At 34.8% G+C, this 18,561-nt stretch overlaps 2 protein-coding genes across 2 annotated transcripts; one reads left to right on the forward strand and one right to left on the reverse strand.

Annotated features, from left to right (window-relative positions):
- The first annotated feature begins 6,245 nt into the window (after window positions 1-6,245).
- On the forward strand, window positions 6,246-12,702 carry LOC145116006 (DENN (AEX-3) domain-containing protein). Its single transcript, XM_079052373.1, has 19 exons — window positions 6,246-6,418; window positions 6,626-7,283; window positions 7,413-7,616; window positions 7,716-7,799; window positions 8,212-8,271; window positions 8,417-8,461; window positions 8,894-9,093; window positions 9,182-9,628; window positions 9,713-9,806; window positions 9,884-10,057; window positions 10,143-10,232; window positions 10,394-10,456; window positions 10,568-10,642; window positions 10,716-10,766; window positions 10,843-10,923; window positions 11,012-11,146; window positions 11,230-11,337; window positions 11,429-11,494; window positions 12,504-12,702. The coding sequence occupies exons 2-19, from the start codon at window positions 7,086-7,088 to the stop codon at window positions 12,567-12,569; spliced, it is 2,241 nt and encodes a 746-aa protein (XP_078908499.1). The 5' UTR covers window positions 6,246-6,418; window positions 6,626-7,085; the 3' UTR covers window positions 12,570-12,702.
- A 1,270-nt stretch (window positions 12,703-13,972) lies between these two features.
- On the reverse strand, window positions 13,973-17,045 carry LOC145114358 (Transducin/WD40 repeat-like superfamily protein). Its single transcript, XM_079050349.1, has 8 exons — window positions 16,460-17,045; window positions 16,035-16,247; window positions 15,724-15,924; window positions 15,515-15,622; window positions 15,288-15,425; window positions 14,966-15,217; window positions 14,559-14,879; window positions 13,973-14,459 (listed from the first exon to the last, which is right to left on the reverse strand). Exons 1-8 carry the CDS (start codon window positions 16,964-16,966, stop codon window positions 14,292-14,294), a joined length of 1,908 nt encoding a protein of 635 aa, XP_078906475.1. The 5' UTR covers window positions 16,967-17,045; the 3' UTR covers window positions 13,973-14,291.
- Between the last annotated feature and the right edge of the window lie 1,516 nt (window positions 17,046-18,561).

Consider the following 18,561-nt stretch of genomic DNA (forward strand, 5'->3'; position numbering starts at 1 on the left):
GAGACTCACGACAAGCTAGCAGCTAGAAGTGAGAAATGTGTTTTCATTGGTTACCCAAAGCAGTCTTTTGGATATTTGTTCTACAGGCCTAGTGAGAACGTGGTCTTTGTAGCACGAAGAGGAGTCTTTCTTGAAAGAGAGCTCATATTCAAAGAGGACAGTGGGAGCACTATTGACCTTGAAGAAATTCAAGAGTCAGCCAATGAAGGAACCTTAGATGACACTAGCACTCAACCAGAGGAAACAGTTCCTGTTGAACCAATCGATAACTCATTACCTCTTAGAAGATCCAATAGGGTGAGTGTGCCACCTGAGTTGTATGGTTTTCATATTACTTCAGATGGTGACACATTCATAAGTGACAGAACACTGGTAAACTTAGATGAACCAGTCACTTATAAGGAAGCAATGGCAGGCCCAGAGGCTTCCAAGTGGAAAGAGGCAATGGACAGCGAGATTAAGTCCATGTATGACAACCAAGTTTGGAATTTGGTTGATAGTGCACCAGGTCGTAAGACAGTTGGGTGCAAATGGATCTTCAAGAAGAAGACAGACATGGATGGAAATGTGCACACATTCAAGGCTCGACTGGTTGCAAAAGGTTTCACTCAAACCCCAGGGGTTGACTATGATGAGACCTTCTCACCAGTAGCTAAGATTAAATCTATTAGGATATTGCTCGCCATAGCTGCCTTTCATGATTATGAAATCTGGCAGATGGATGTCAAAACTGCTTTCCTTAATGGGAAGTTGGCTGAAGATGTTTACATGAGTCAGCCAGAGGGTTTTGTTGATGCAAAGTTCCCCAATAGAGTGTGCAAGCTTGAGAAATCCATTTATGGATTGAAACAAGCATCTCGCAGTTGGAATCTTTGCTTCCATGAGAAAGTCAAAGAGTTTGGTTTCTCTAGAAGTGAAGATGAGTTTTGTGTGTATATCAAGGCTAGTGGGAGTATAGTAACTTTTCTGGTGTTGTATGTCGATGACATATTACTCATTGGTAACGACGTTCCAACCTTGAAAGAGGTTAAGTCTTGGCTTGGAAAGTGTTTTGCCATGAAAGACCTTGGAGAAGCTGCCTATATTCTTGGGATTAGAATATTGAGAGATAGAAAGAAGAGACTAATTGGACTTAGTCAGAGCACATACTTGGATAAGGTACTAAAGAGGTTTAGTATGGAAAATTCCAAGAAGGGAGAGCTACCTATCCAGAGCAATACCAAATTGAGTAAGACTCAATGCCCGAGTACAGATGTTGAAATAGATGACATGAGTCGTGTACCTTATGCTTCCGCTGTCAGATCGATCATGTACGCTATGACATGTACTCGCCCTGATGTGGCATTTGCTTTGAGCATGGTCAGTCGCTATCAGGGAAACCCAGGTAGAGCTCATTGGATAGCAGTTAAGAATATACTCAAGTATTTGCGAAGGACAAAGGACTGGGTTCTTATGCTTGGTGGCAGTGATACCTTGAGAGTAGATGGTTACAGTGATGCCAGCTTTCAGACGGATAGAGATAACTTCCGTTCTCAATCAGGCTGGGTATTTTTACTGAATGGAGGAGCAGTTACTTGGAAAAGTTCCAAGCAAGATACGGTGGCTGATTCTACTTGTGAATCAGAGTACATAGCAGCGAGTGAAGCGTCGAAAGAAGCAGCTTGGTTGAGGAACTTCATCGGAGATCTCGGAGTTGTTCCAACCATCCAGGAGCCTATGGAACTGTTCTGCGATAATGAAGGAGCGGTTGCCTTGACAAAGGAACCGAGAGATCATGGTAAGACCAGACATATCGACAGAAAGTACCATTTCATCAGACATAGAGTAGAAGAAGGCCATCTTATAGTAAAGAGGGTGTCATCTGAAGATAACCCAGCAGATCCTCTCACAAAGGGTCTGAGTAGGGCTAAGCATATTCAGCATGCTCGGAGCATAAGACTGAAAGATGATATTAGTTTTAGTAGTTAGATTAGTTTTTGAAACTTGTAACAAAGTAAATGTAATTGACTTTCGGTGATTAAATAATAAAGTATTATTTATAAGTTTGGCTACTACCTTTTGTCAATTGTTTATTATTGTGTTTCATTTTTGCATGTTTTACTTCCTGAATAATGAGATTATTCAAACTCCACAGTCGCTCGTACTCTTGGAAGTAAGTAGTGAATTAAGACTGTCATGAATTGGATTGCAGATTGTCTAAGGATAGACATGGCAATAGAATTGCTGCAACGTTCATGAGTACTCAGAAATTGAGATTTGAGTATTGGATAAACCCTCGCTCAGAGTATTACTTCATGGAATTCATCACAAGTAATACTGAGACGATAATATCTTATAATCTTGAAACGAAGATATATGAGTTGTAATTTACAAGTCGGTTGTGCATTGGTGATACGAAAACGCATCAGTAACTTGGTGTTATAGAACGTATTGTCATGCATAATTTGATGAGTAAAAGATACAAGCATATGAGTCAACGTTTATTCGTTCCTTTTGCCCTAACAGGAAAAGCGATATCTGTGGGCCCCTCGATGATTTGGTGTTGACTTATGTGTTGGGCCCAGCCAGGACTAAATTGATGTGTTCGATTAGAAGTCCTTCATCATCACAAATCAGGAATCGGGAAACATAGATTCTGGACAAAGAGATTGATTACATTCCATGTCTTTTGTCTGGGGATATCAAGCAGAACGAAGGGTTATATGATCACTTATCTTAGGACACATAACTGACTGGGTCAGAGTTCGGCAGCAGCTTTTTGGAAGCTACAATTTGCTGGTCAAATTTAGAAGGCATACTAGCAATTATAGTTACAGACTTATCCAAGTGGGAGACTGTTGGATTAGGTGTCTAAGCCCATAACTATAATTGGTATGTACTTGAATTGATAGCAGCACAGTCCTTTTGGGTTGCCCTCAACCTAGCAACTAGACAAGGAAATTATGAAAGGAGAGATATTAATTTATAAGATTAATAAATTAATATATATATATATATATATATATATATATATATATAAATGATTTATTAATATGTTAATGGATTAATATATTAATTAGAAATCATTATGTTTAATTAATTGTTAGCCAGAAATTAATCAGAATTGATTTTGGGGTTAAAATAATTAATTATAAAGTGTAGGGACTAGTTTGCAATTAACTGATAGTTGAATGGAAGGATCCAGAACTCCCTTGGAAGGGGGTGGACGAAAACCCTAGAGAATTCATCCAAGGGGTCCAAGATAAGGCCTTGGGTCTTGCTTAGGCCCTAAGCAAAGGATAACTAGGGTTTTCCCTAAACCCTAGTTCCCTCAACTATTTAAGGAGCCTCCTGGCTCACATTTTGGATACTGATTTCTTTGGAAGAAACCCTAAGGCCGAAATTGCATACTCTCTCCATCCTCTCTCCTCCAAGTTTCCTTCTTGCTAGTTCTTGGGTGTGATTCCATTAGAGGCATTACATTTGTGGTGCTAAGCTTCCAAGAAGATCAAGAGGATTATCAATTGTTTGCTATAACAATTGAAAGGTATGTAAACCCTAAACCCTAGTTTGTTAATTTCGAAATTAGCCTCTCTCCTCTAGGGTTCTTATTTTGCAATTCAAAGTTGTATGTTCAATAGTTAAAACATAGATCCAAAGTAGGTTGCATGTGAACTTAGGAATTGTTTTCTGGTTTATTTGTTTTACCTAAAACCCATCAGAAGGATCATAAGCCGATTTTGTGCCTCTGCCTCTCTCTCTAATATTCCTCCATTGCTTGTGGTGTTTGTGATCTATTAGATGCATCACATTTGAGGTGCTAAGTTCTCAAAGGTTGAAGATCAAGCAAGCTACAATTGAAAGGTAATATTCTAACTTTGTATTAGATATAAATTTCGAATTTGGCATGCTATATTAGGGTTATAACTTTGGATGATTATTATTGCATGTATAATTAGAGAAAACCTAGATCCAAAGCTTTATGGTTGCATGTGCACCATAGGATTGTTGTAATGCTCAAAACCCATCACAAGACTAATTAAAAATGTTACAAAGTTTACATCACAATGAATCTTGGTTGAGAATTTGGACAACTTTTTCTATTATGACCAGGTTGGTGGCACAATCTACATTTTCGAGGTTCGCCAAGATGATGAATGTCCATCTCATTATGAAATTAATTTGAACGCTTCCGGCCTCAATGAAAAAAAGCTTTAAATCATTTGCTTTAATCTTCCAATCTGATTCAGACCAATAATCAACATGAGGAAGTGGGATAAAAGAAGACATATATTGTTGTCTATACGTCACAGTAGTGTACACAATATTTACAATACAAAGATGGTTATCCCATCTATAACTGCAAACTGCAATAGTATGCGAACAAGGAAATCTTTCCATTTGCCACTTACCACATATACATGTTTGTTGATAATAATGGACACCCTGAGCAATTCTACCTTTTCCATTTATTTGTAACTTTGTGAAAATTTTGTAGACACATTCATTGTAGTCAAACTTGGTTAATATATGGCTTTGTGCATGAGTTTCTTGTTTTTGAAATAGACGCCACATACATGATGGCAGAGGTGTATTACAATTCATTGCAACATCACTGTACTTTCTAAAAAGATGTACAGTTATATTGAAAGTAAGGTCAATACATGCCCTAATTGGTAACTGTCTTGTTCCTCGAAGTGCATTGTTCATACACTTAGAGATATTTGTTGTCAACATACCCCATCGACGATTTTCATCAAATAAAAAACACCATTGACGTCTTCTAATTTCCTTTAAAAAGTTCCAAGCTTTAAGATCGATTTATTTTTATTTCTTTCATATATGTAACATACTTTCTTTCTTGTGTGGTGCTGTCAATAGACCAACAAAGTTTTTTAAGACTCACATTCTTGTATTTTTGCATGAAATTACGTCTAATGTGTCGAAGACAGAACCGATGGTATGCAAATGGCTCTTTCTAATCCTATATATTTTCCATTGCATTAATTATTCATTTGTGTCTATCTGAAATAACACATAATTGTCTGTCTTGGACAACAAAATGTCTGAGTTGGTAAAAGAACCAACCCCAACTATGTGAAGTCTCTTCATCAAAGATAACATATGAAAAAGGTAATATACTCTTGTTAGCATCTTTTGTGACATCAACTTATATGCCATTTTTTCAACTCAAACATAAACATAACATAGATCTTTAAATTCTTCATACCCCATTTTACGCCTAATGATATTTGAATAACTAAAAGTTGAATGATCACCATTTACGATACCATTCTCACATTCAATATTACCACCCCAATATAAAACAATCATAAATGGATGATCTAGATTCATAATGCTAAATAATACGTACATGCTTATAGATGATTGAATGATAAGCAGAATTAAGAAGGAAAGAACATAAGTTTGAATTTGTGAGATAATTTCTTCAGGATGGAATGAGGTGAATAAAAGCGAGTATAAGAGTTGAAATTTATAATAACAAAAAGTGAATTGATTTGACAATTCACTCACTTACATTTTATTGAGTTTTCATAAATAGTGACAGCCTTTGCAGTGGAATCCTGAAAGTGACATAACTACGCTTATAATATTATATCAACAAAAATATCCCTTACAAATACATTCTAATATATTTAAGTTGTATTGTAATATCGTTTTTAATTGGTCTTGTAATTTCGTAACGTTGTAATATATTCAATATTGATATTTATTTGAAAATATTTGTAAGATCTATTTAATAAATAGTGTAAGTTGTTAAAAATAACACATAAGCTATAATCATATATTTTGGACTAAATTAACTTATGTATAATATATGACAAGGGTAAAAGTTAAATAGTCTAATAGTAAAAGATTTAAGTAAAAATAAATATAAAAGTTGAAGGGCTAATTCTATAATATCTAGGGGCCGAATGTGTAACATTTAGATAGAAAAATCAGAGGTAAAAAGATTTAAAAAAAAAAAACAAAAAAAAGGTCATCTCTCAAAATCAATCTATTTATACAACTTTTTTTTAAACCAACCAACTTCTACAAATACTTTTCAAAACAAACAAGCCTATTTTTACCAAAAAAAACTGAACTTGTGGCGTGTAGTACACTAAAACCTAGTTTTGTTACAAATAAAAGCATTTCTAAAAAGAAAATCGTTACATATATTTATATTTATATAAATATATTTATATGTGTATATATATGTACGTGTGTGTACATATATAGAATTTGATCTATTTTGTTCTTCACACATTCCTTGTTCAATTTTTGTCGCAACCATCCAATTTTATCAAGCGCATTTCTTGTTCATCGTCAATCCATTTGCATGTTAATCAATCCAAATTTCTCAACGTAACGAAAAAACCCTAGTAATTTCAAATAAGAAGTTCCACAAACACAGTTCATGTTCATGTCTATACAGGTACATAAGATTAATCCATTTGATTTTACATTTCCTTTCTCATAAAAAGTTGTCGCTTCATATGAATTCATTGCGTTTTCATACCTTATAGTTTCTTTTCCACCTTTTCCCTATATCTTTTAGTTTTAGGCGAATCGAGATATTGATTTGCTTTAAATGTATATTGCATATATTGTTTTTGACTCTTTTATTTGAATGCATATTCAGGATTGTGATTTGTGGAAGAAACCTCTCCCAACACGAGATAATACGTCTCTAATGATTCACGTTATTGGATGGGTTTAAGGTCGTGGTATTTGCATAAATCAAGGATCAAAAGAGGATTATACATCAACATCCTGATTTATATGTGAATTATCGTTAGAGAGTTTTTCATTAAGTTGGTTGAATTTGGTGATTGATATACAACATCTCCATGGATATGGAAAGTGTATGTCATTAATGATTGATATAATAGAAATAGTCTTAATTTATTGTTGAAAGATTGGAATCTGTTCCAAGGATTAAGTATATTATTAGCGTGGTAGATGTTTCTAGGCTAGTGAGATGGAAGGGAAGGAAAGGAGATGGTAATCTGCAAAAGTGTTTCCAACATCAACAAATAATATAATGTTTGTGAGGTAACAAATGCCAAATAGAGTAATCCGTGAAGCATAATATTCCAAGAATGACGACAGTAGGCAACCATAGACGCTGTAGAAGCGAAATAGTGACGTCATTAAATACTCAAAATCAAAGCAATGGCTTTCAACGATTGAAGAATCAAATGCAAAAAGCTTTAAACTGGGGTGGTGGCCAGGATTTCAACCAAGAGATTTTAGCTAATCAGAAACGCCAATGGAACCAGTTTCACTCAACATCCTCGGTAATATGTAAACCCCTAATTCATTTTAACATATTTTCCTTCTGATTGGTTCATTTATATTATATATATATACATGCATATCATACAACAACTTATGTGAAGATGATGATGATGATGATGATGATGTAGGATGCCACCACAAAGTACCAAGATCCATCCTCGCTTTTTGAACATTTTCTTATAGCGGGTATCCATCCAAATGCAAATCTGGAGCCTGTTGAGGATGCATTTGCTCATAGAAAGATATGGGAGGATAGAGCCGACAAAACAGACCTAATGGATCTCAAAGTTATGCAGTTTCGATCACCTCCAAGTGTCACAATGGAACCTCAGGTAATTAATCTTTTTGTAGCTAAAAATGTTTAATGCCATATTGTAATTTGTAAGTAAGTTTGCCTATAACTACTACTCATTTTTTATTTTTACCTCCAGATACTTTTCAAGTACCCTCCAGGGAAAAGGCTATCTATGCGCTTAGGAGATTTAGCATCCTTTTGCTTTCCTACTGGTGTGAAGGTGATGTATTGCCTTGCTATATTTCATAGGAGCAATGTATTCTTCCATCCAAATATTATAGTTATTTTGGCCTCATTAGTAGATATGATGGTTTTATTTTGGGCTAAATGCAAGAAATATCAACATACTTTCATTTCTTTCTATTACAACATTGTGCTTTCAGTTTCTTTTGCTATTATTTAAGGCATTGTACTTTGCAAAATCTACCCAATTATAGCATTCAAATTTTTGTTTGAATATGCATTACAATGCGATAATCGAGTAGATTTTTTTGTTTTTCAAAGTACAATGTTGTAATAGAAGGCGATGAAAGTAGGATGCTATACTAAAAAAAATCAAAGAAAGAACCATTTATCTATAGTCCGAACCATGCAAATAGCTATTTGTTTTTTAATTTGTGCTTTCTTCATAGGCGTGTGTGATGGAGAGGACACCATCACTGAATGAGCTAAATCAAGTCGTTTACGGGCAGGTATGATTGCATGGAAAATCTTTTTTCTTTTTTTTTTAATTATTTTCTACTATCGTCTTATTTGACTCGCATTGACCACATGCATTAGCTCGCCTTTAGGTCCTAAAAAATAAATTTAACTTCTTTATTGTTTTTTCATGAACAGGATCATTTGACCAGAGATGACTCTGCATTTATATTTTCACTCAAGGCAAGTTGTATCTAATTCTGATATCTGATTTGTATATTACTTTTATTCAATTACTTGTGTCTGAGTTTTTTCTTGATAACCTACACCTACTATTTCCATACGTGTTAAATAATTTTCTATCAGTTATCCTAAATTGTTTTCTATGCTTGTTAAATATTTTACTTATACAAAATGTTTCACTTCACTAGGTATCATTTGTTAAGTTGTTAACTGATTCAACCAGTAAGTTTGTTTTTGTGTATTTTTCTAATTACTCTAGTTACAAATTTAAATCTAAGAAACCCAATTTTTTCTTGGATGTCCCTTGCATACGAAAGAGAAATTAAAACCAAAATTGGTTACCTTTGTATGTAATTTGTCATATCTTAAAACGATTCCCAATTGCATCATTATTATTGATTGTTAACACTGGTAAGATTCGTAAATTTACAGGTGGCAGACAATGCAACTCTGTACGGTGTGTGCCTACACACACAAGAATTCGTTCAGAGACCACCAGGAATGCTCGGCGCTGCAACCCCCCTTTCAAAAACATCCGGAAGAGGCAGTCGTTTTTTGGTCACAGCACCTCGCTGTTATTGTCTCTTAACAAGAGTCCCCTTCTTTCAACTCCACTACGAGATGTTAAACAGGCTAGTCTATCACCACTCCTTCATTCGCTTCAATCAAAACACCACTCGATCACGCCATAATTAACTGAAACTACTTACTATGATGCAGTATTGTAGCACAGGAGCGCCAAAATCGAATCACACAGTTTGTAAGTGAAGTGGGCCCTGATCGTTCCCTTCCAGCACCCCCACCGAATGAAGACCAAGAGGATGAAACTGAAACTACTGGTCAAGAAGAAGATCCAACCCCTGATCGCTCATGGATGGATGCTGCAATACCAGTCGACACCACCATAACACTTTCTGCTATAACTACAGGCATTATAGATGATACGCTAAATTCGCCTTCATGGTTTCAAACCGGGTCTCCTAGTGTTGCAAGAAAGGAGATGACTTATGTTGATGATTCCAATAATGATGCCATGGAAAAACGATGGGAGTGTATAGGAAAAATGCATGGTGATCATGATAGTGTCAGAAAGGCAGATGTTGATGCGTGTGTTATTCCCATGAACCGGACACTTGAACGACATGGAAGCGTTGGGCCCTTGTTCAGGTAAAAAAAAAAAAAAAAAGTTGTTACTACTTTTGTGGAATTTGACTCTGGGGTAATATATATGTTTTGTTTTTTGGAATTTAGTTTGATGAAAGGCGTCTTATCAGAGGATGAAGGCGGGGTACATTTTTGTAGTGATAGAGATGCGACTAATAAAACGATCATGGAATGGGCTAAGGTGTGTTGATTTTGTTTGCTTATAAGTTAGTTCTATGGAGTAAATATAACTTAAACTTGTTTTGTTGTTTATGACAGGAAAACAAAAATGACTTGCTACAGACTGTTTGCAACTATCATGCTTTGAGAGTTCCATCATATGGAGGTAAAATATGTTTCAGGCCACTCGAGCATCTACCGGCTATTGAATATTATAGAACTGCTTTTGCTTTTGGAGATCAAACTGTCGATATGTCAGAGATTCCCGATAAGGTACATTGGCAAAAGACGCTAACACGAGTCACTTAAGATTCCTCGTCTGTGCAAATGCCCTTGCTAACATGTAATGTTTTATTAGGTCAAGTTCAAGCTTGCTGCAATCGAGGAAGCCGTGTCACTATCAAACTGGACAACCATAACACTTTGTAGAGCTCTTTCTCTTGAAAATGTAAGTCTTATTCTTGCACTTTGGGTTCTTAACTTGTTATTTCTTCCATTGGATATCCATGCTTACTGTAGTTATTATATAAGCATCTTATTATAATAACTGTTACTATGTATGGAAATTATGGTTATGTAATGAGAGTATGATAATAAAACCGATTTCAGGTTCTAATTTTGCTTTCAGCAGTACTGTTGGAGAAACAAGTGATTATCACATCCCCAAATCTGGTAATAAACTGGAAGTTGCTAAATTCATTTTAGTTTTAAATATGATTATGACATGTCATGTTTTGCTATTGGTTGACCTTCATAATTGTTAACTGTAAAATACATTCGTAGGGTGTCCTATCAGCCACAGTGTTATCTCTTATTCCTATGATTCTTCCATTTGAATGGCAGAGCCTCTTCCTTCCTGTGAGTCATACATATTCAATGATTCCCCCTCATTCGTATGTTTCAAAGTTAAAAGTTTTGTCTTTGTTTACAGGTTCTTCCAGGGAAGATGTTTGATTTCCTTGATGCCCCTGTTCCTTTTGTTGTAAGTTTCTAAAATACTAATGGTTTAAGAGATATTTAGTTGGTTATAAATTTTGTGGATGATGCTGCATGTGCAGGTGGGGATACTGCATAAACCAGGTGATAACAAGATGAAATCATCTAATAACCTTGTTCGTGTTGATTTGGAGACAAATCAGGTAGGTATAATAAGAGTTTTAAGTAAAGAAAAAAAAAATTAATTTTAATTTTTTGGTGATGTAATTAATTGATGATGGAGTTATACAGGTGGAAATGTCGTCCTTGCCAGCACTTCCTAGGCACAAAGAATTGATGACCAGACTAGCGCCACTTCATGGTAGACTATCATGTGACAAAACTGCTGCTAAAAAGTATCCGGTTTACAAGAGCAACAAATGGCAGGTGATTTTCTTAGCATCCAAAAAAAGTATGTAGTATTATTTTGTGAAGAGTAGAATAAGTTGGTTTACTGTGACCAATCACAGATTGAAGCGGCAACACATTTCTTAGCCGCTATGAGGCAGCACTTGGAGTCACTATGCTCAAACTTGAGCTCCCATATCGTCCCTAATGTACAATGCGATACCGACCCGGTAAGATCACTTAATTTTGTTATTATAACTATATCTATATCTATTACAGTTAATTAGTTGATGACAGGCCTATTATATGATTTGGTTGCAGGCTAACCTACTTATCAAGGAAAGCTATATTGATTCCTTCGCCTATAGGGACCAACGATTTGTCAGGGTAAGGCTACCTATTTCTCAATGTTATTGTTTTATACAATACACATCACATATATATATATATATATATATATATATATATATATATATATATATATATATATATATATATATGGAAAAGAGAATATACATTACAGCCCCACCTAACCTTAGGTACTAAACCTTTTGAAAATACATTGTTTTACTATATAAAGATTACGGTTAATGGATTCACGATTAATAATTCAAGATGTAAATTCAAGATCGACACAATATGATTTAGGGTTTAGGGTTTAGGGTTTAGATTTAGGGTTTAGGGTTTAGGGTTTAGGATTTAGATTTAGGGTTTATGGTTTAGGTTTAGGGTTTAGTAATGTTCACTTGGGTGAAGTAATAAACGATAATTGAGGAAAGAAAACAAAGATGGTAAAACGATAATGAAAGAAAGAAATGTTATGGAGGATGATATATTTACCAAGTGAAACCAAACCGGGTATATTTAGCATGTTAAAACGACATATTTTAGAGGTTTAGTACCTAAGCTTAGGTGGGGCTGTAATGTATATTCCCTATCCCCATATATATATATATATATATATATATATATATATATATATATATATATATATATATCCTTCCTAATAAATGAAAATAATTTTGCCACATGTCATTCTCTCATTAACTTGGACTATTGTAATCTTTTAGTATTTTTGAATAAATGTTTTTTTCATTTGTCATTTTCTCATTTTTTTATTTTTTCTTAATTAACACATCATATTTACACCTCAATTAATAATTGTCTTAACTGAAAATAACCAATAAATTACAATATTACAAATCATATAGTATTTAATATGTTTCCTTTTAAATTCAAATTTAAAATTTAAATAAATTTTTGTTTAAACCTTTATATTTAATTTTTTTGTTTTATCCAACCCGTATAATATACGGGTCTCACAACTAGTATATATATATATATATATATATATATATATATATATGAAAATAATCCAATACTTTTAATTTTGCAGGAATTTGTAGATACACAAATGTTCACGGTTCTATCAGACATTCGATTAGCCAGACACGTCGGTTAACATTCCATTCCATTCCAATCCAACCGACATTCCATTCCATTCCAATCCTCTGTTTCTCAAATATCTATTCTTGGGTTGGGTAGTGTTAGCCCATCATACTTTTCCCGATACTTTTTTTTATTACTTTTATAAACAATTTGTGTATATTGTCATAAAATTTTTATTGTTATTATAAGAGTTGATAATATATGATTCTTTTGTAATTAAATTGTTTCTTTTTACACCGTTTTCCCAATCGTTTATGTTGCTGCTACCTCTGCAATCCAGTACTTCCTACTCTTTTTTTGTTAATCTTCTTCTAGAGACGACCTAATTTTCATATCCGGTGATTGCTTGGTGTGTAGTGATTTATTGCTAGTTAAGAGGCTATAAAATGTTTTACGTTATTTAACAAAAGCGTTAATAAAATAAAATAAAATAGAGCATCATGCATTTGGCAACACACATATTATAATTATTTTGATGGTCTTTGTGTTCAAGAATGGTATGTATATCTTTTTTTGGGTGATTTATGTATATACTCATTTTTCTTTGATCTACAAAAAAAACAACGTACAAAGGTTTTTTCTTATATGTTATTTACCATGTAGACACTCAATTTTGGATTTTGTTTTCCCCCCAGGACTAGTTTTTAAAAGTAAACCATAACAAATGTATTCGTGGTATATAAAACCACACCAAAAAAACAAAACTATTAAGTGATTTTGTTTTCATTTTGGCTTTATGTGATACAATTTTAATTTGTAACTCTATTCATATCTGTTTGGCTTGATGTGATACAGTTTTAATTTGTAACTTGTACCAAAGCAGTCATTCGTTATCTGTCAATTCTAAATAAAATGATAAAATAGCCATTCGTTCAAATTCAGTCCGTTAAAGAAACACATTAATATCAGCAACACTTCATGTATACATATCATTATTCATTAAGTATCAATATGAGCAACACTTTATCCATTAAGTATGATTTATTGATATCAGCAACACTGATATCAACATCAGTAATACTTTATCTATTAAGAACCATTTATCTATTAAGAACCATTTATCTATTCTGAACTTAAGAAGGGGAAAAAAAGGCCTAAGGTAACCAACCTCCTTATTTGCAAATTCATATTTTAAAACCTCCGCCAAGACCAAGTTTCAACTTTCAAGCAAGCAAAATAGGTAACCAGAAAATAACAAATAATAGAATAGAATATAAAACAGAACCCTTCAAAACTAAACCATGAACCAAAAATGTGAAATAAAAAATAAATCGAAAAGGTCTGGTCCTTGCAACAACCAGTTTATGAAGAAAAAAAAAGACTAAAGAGTTGATCAAAAACAGGTTTCTAAAATATACCTTTAACAGAAAAAGAAAACCAATATAAGAATGGCAGGTTTCAATCCAATCCATGACATGACACGACACAAACATTCATTCATGTCCAATAACATATACATATACAATGCTTTTCCTATTAGAGTCTTAGATCAAACATTGAAACCCTCATTAAGCCCGTTTACATATAACATAACTCAAGTACATGTAATCTATAATCTAATCATATTCTGGCCTGGGTGTTCCTAAGCTACATTTAAGAAAAGTTTGCAGCAATTTCCATTTGTTCCAATTGAATGATAAACATGAAAAGTAAGACATGGAATAGTAGCATTTGAAAACCATGGTCTTCATCTTCTAGGCATGAATCTTATCAATCACACCCAAACTCAATATCTTTACTTATCTTCTTCCTCGGAATCAGACTCTGCAAAAACGGTATTGGGCTGGGTCTCAGCATAAGCTGGAGCGATGAATTTTGGATCTTTTTTAGCCACGTCAGCATACTTCAAGATAGCTTCTCGTGGATCTTCATCCATCCATGTTTCCTTAATCATCCCACCTTGCTGCAAAATACCAATACACCGTACTTTTATGAGTAAAGAATGTAAGTATGTTGCTACTAGAGAAATGCAAAAAATGTGTAAAAGAGTAGATTAGATTACCTTGAGAAGGTACTGTGTCAACAAGCTTCCCTTGGTTACACCAACCCTTCCACCAAAACCGGGCCCGTTCATTGGAGCTTCGGGCTTATGAGACTTGAGCGGGTCTTTCAACATTTTCTCGCGCTGACGTTTGCGGCTCGGCTGGTCTCTAAACAACGGAAGCGCGTGCGGGTTGTGAATCACCGGCTCCGCCTGGAAATCATCAACAGACTTCCTCCTCGGAGCACGTGCAACACACACAAGAGCACCTCTTGTGCTCAGTGTAGGATCATATAACACGTGGGTCCCACCTTGGTGCTTATCACCCGCAGTTGCAAATATCTACAAAAACATACACCACTAAATTTTACTACAAAAATATTTTCAAGAATCTAAGCCCGTTTCTTTAATGTGAAGTGAAAACAAACCTGATTTAGTTTTGGGTGCCAACCACACTGCACGACGCTACATGTTGGTGATATGCCGACTTTTGATACGAGTTCAAGTTTCTCTCTATCAAACAAACATAACAACCCGCCAGTTGTGCTGTCCCTTTCAACAGATGTACCTGTTAACAGCAGCTGCTCATCGGGGCTAAACGCGACATTTGTTTGTGAATAATGATTCGGAAGATCCTCAAATGACTTCAATACCGTTTTCATTTGCCTCAAATCCCACACCTCAAACAACCAAACCAAATCACCATCAGCAACTCCAAACTCAAAAATAATAATAATTACAAATATATACCTTTAATGTACAATCAAAACTTCTTGAAAGTAAAGTCCTTCCATCACTAGAAAATTTAAGACCGGTGATTTCATCCGAGTGAGCATTGGGAACATAAATGTCGGGTCGACTTCCCCATCCAGGCTTGATACCCCATATCTATATCATATAATATATCAATAAACTTGTTTAATATATATGAATATAATAATATTATTGTTTAAATGAAATTTTATATAAACTGGAACCTGTATAGACCCATCACCAATACCGCCTGCGATGGACTTCCCTTCACGGTCCCACGCACAAGTGTTGACTGGAACCCTTCCGTGTTTTACAAGTTTTGGTTTTATGACCTATTCACCATATGATATCACAGTTAGCTAAACATTTTAATTTGTTTTGTGATTTGAAGTTTGAAGAAAGCATAATGAATATTGAAAGTTGAAAGATGCACCTGTTTTTGGGATGTGAAGTCATTGACATCCCATATACGCAATGAACCATCCTCTGATGAGGTTAAAATGGTCTCTTTCGTCTTTGGATGCCATTCGCCACATGTCAATCCAGTTATGTGACCTTTTGTATTCTTTAGATCACGAATATACATATCACCTTTCACAAACTCTCCCAGTGTCAATCCATCACGATCAAATATCTAAAAGGAATTTGAATTGGAAATCAGGGAAATAATTACAAAGGAAAAAGAAATCCATCCTAGACCCTAGAAAAATATATTTTAGGGTTTAGGGTTTAAGATATACCTACCTTGGCTTGAGCAGATCCAGTGACACACAAGAATCGATCAGCACTAGGACTCCAGCTTAAGCTACGGACTTGGTGTCCTTCAGAAGGTTCAAGCTGTCGGAATGATTCCAAACGGGCGTTCATTCCTTGGAAATCGTACATACGAATTGAGTAGTCATAGCTTCCCGAAAGTACTCTGGATCCAGAATGGTCAATTGCAAGAGCAGAAACAACCTGCATACACCAAATATCAACATAGAAATACTACAGCATAAGAACAGATGTATTAGCAGTCGAGTCATGTTAGATATGGGGTGTTTGGTTGTGCTTTCTGAAAGTGAATATCTGAGGGTTTTCAGTATTTTGATAGCCTACTTCCACTTAATCAATTCCGCAACAAGATTCTGAAAACATGAAATTGCAGTAACCAAAATCAGAAACGATACCTTGGTGTGACCCTTCAGAACAATCTCATTACTGAGAGGTATACGGTGCTGAACTTCTTGCTCACCATCGGAAAAGTCCTCCTCGCTATCCGAACCCAACGGAGGCCGCGGTGGGCCAATGATTGGCTCGTCGTCGTCGTCGTCATCATCATCTTCAGCGGGCATCGGCCTAGGAGGCCCAATCATCGCGTCATCTTCTCCATCAACAGAATCATAAGACGGTGGAGGTCGAGGCGGGCCAATTGCCACATCATCATCAGATACAGTACTGGGTTTAGGTTTTTTCTGGAGGGAATTTAACCATGACTTTGAGGATGAAGATAATGAAGGAAAAGGGGTGTCTTTGTTCTTGTTGTTAGTGTGAAGAGAACTAGAAGATTGTGGGCCATCGATGCCGGTGGTGGGGCGGCGTGTGGCGTTGTGAATTGATTCGATTGGGGTTTGTGATTTGGATTTTTTGCCGAAAGAAAGGGGAAAATGAGCCCTAATTCCGTCATCATCCTCCATTGATTTGTGCGTGTAGAGGTGGTGACTTCGTTCTTTCTCAAAGAAATATTGATGCAACAATCCGGACGGGGGATTCTGTTTTGCAATTAGGTCGCTTCAAAATTATTAATTATTTTACATCGATATCGATAAAAAGATATAAAAAAACTGAAGATATAAAACTTTCAGATTTATTTATTACTTTTTTTTTGTTTGGTTTTACCATATAATTTTATCTTTTGTACATTTTTTCATCGTTTTTTAAGTTTTCTTAAAATCAAACTCAGTAAGAAAAAATCCTTGAACTTGTAAAAATAAAATTGAAAAATTTACTTATTAGGGTAATTATTTTTTTTTTATTTTATTCACATCTTGGTATTTTTTTTACACATCTAGATAACAAACTTGATGTAAATGTTCACATATAACCGGTTATAGCAAGTTACAGACAATAATTAGATAAGTCCAAAACACTAAAGAGAGGTCAATATGTCAATAACATCATTTTTGTGTCTCTTTCGGTTTCTTTCCCATCCTTTTGCATCTCAACTTCGATTTTAACTGTAATTTAACATTTCAATGCATATTAAGTATCATATATCTTAAAATATAACATGTTTACTCAAATATATTAAGTTAATGACCTAAAATATATAATTAAATAAGGTCATATCAATAGGCTAAACACTTGGAAGAACGAGTTGACTATTGATTTTTAAAATTAGCAGTTGGGCCTCGTTATCGATGATCAATCAACTATTCTTTAGGTTTAGTCTACTTCAAATACTTTAGGCATTTGTGTTTTTCTTAGTCGTTTTCTTTGTCTTAGTAATCAATTAGCCTATCAGAATGTGTCTCAGAATAGGCTTGTCTATTGTCTCGCATTCGATATTGCGGTTGGGTACACCAACTTAGAACACCCTTTTTGTCTGTTGAAAATTGACTTTCTTCTTCTTGACACTTCTTTCATGATAGTTAATCATAGGAGCATTTCAAGCTTTGAGTTCTATACTTAGCCATGTTAGTCACAAAAAGGTTCTCAACATAATATGCAACTCCACAATGGATCTTTCCAAGTTGTTCATGCTAAGTCATAATCACCTGATTATAGCCAATTCCCAACGGGTGGAATTCCACGTCTCTTTAGTCTTATCAATGTACTTAATTCGTTGAAGCTTAGAATCTCTCTTCTTTTTCATGTTAGTTCCAAAGGTGCCCAACATGCAATACAATTCCACAATGGATCTTTCCAAATAGCTTATATCAAATCAGTCGTACATGATAATATGCATTAGTTGGTTAGTTGGTTATGTCACCATAGTCAGCTCCCAACATGATGGAATTCCATATCGCTTCAATTTATACACTTAACATTTGCTAAGATGAATCTTTCCAAGTTGCTCATATCAAATCAGAATCACCTTATTATATGTACAGGTTAGCCAGTCGGTTATGTTTCCATAGTCAACTCCTAATCTTTATGGAATTTCGTGTTGCATCAATGTTATTGATGTACTAAGTGTATTTAATATTTGCTCTTTCTTACAGCTAAAGGAACAATATGTGGAGGAACCTCAAGAAGATCTTCACCAAAGGTACGATCTTTATTTTCATTT

The sequence above is a fragment of the Lactuca virosa genome, chromosome 5 (assembly GCF_052849685.1).
Source record: "Lactuca virosa cultivar CGN04683 chromosome 5, Lactuca_virosa_CGN04683_v6, whole genome shotgun sequence".
NCBI classification, from domain to species: domain Eukaryota; kingdom Viridiplantae; phylum Streptophyta; class Magnoliopsida; order Asterales; family Asteraceae; genus Lactuca; species Lactuca virosa.

Bases quoted from the DNA above. Each gene is read 5' to 3' on its own strand.
- LOC145116006 (XM_079052373.1), top strand. From the start codon at position 7,086: ATGACGACAGTAGGCAACCATAGACGCTGTAGAAGCGAAATAGTGACG. The intron at 8,462-8,893 runs GCAAGTTGTATC...GTAAATTTACAG, and splicing joins CATTTATATTTTCACTCAAG to GTGGCAGACAATGCAACTCT. The intron at 10,924-11,011 runs GTAGGTATAATA...GGAGTTATACAG, and splicing joins TTGATTTGGAGACAAATCAG to GTGGAAATGTCGTCCTTGCC.
- LOC145114358 (XM_079050349.1), bottom strand. From the start codon at position 16,966: ATGGAGGATGATGACGGAATTAGGGCTCATTTTCCCCTTTCTTTCGGC. The intron at 15,925-16,034 runs GTAGGTATATCT...AATTCCTTTTAG, and splicing joins CTGGATCTGCTCAAGCCAAG to ATATTTGATCGTGATGGATT. The intron at 15,426-15,514 runs GTTCCAGTTTAT...TATATGATATAG, and splicing joins TTGGTGATGGGTCTATACAG to ATATGGGGTATCAAGCCTGG.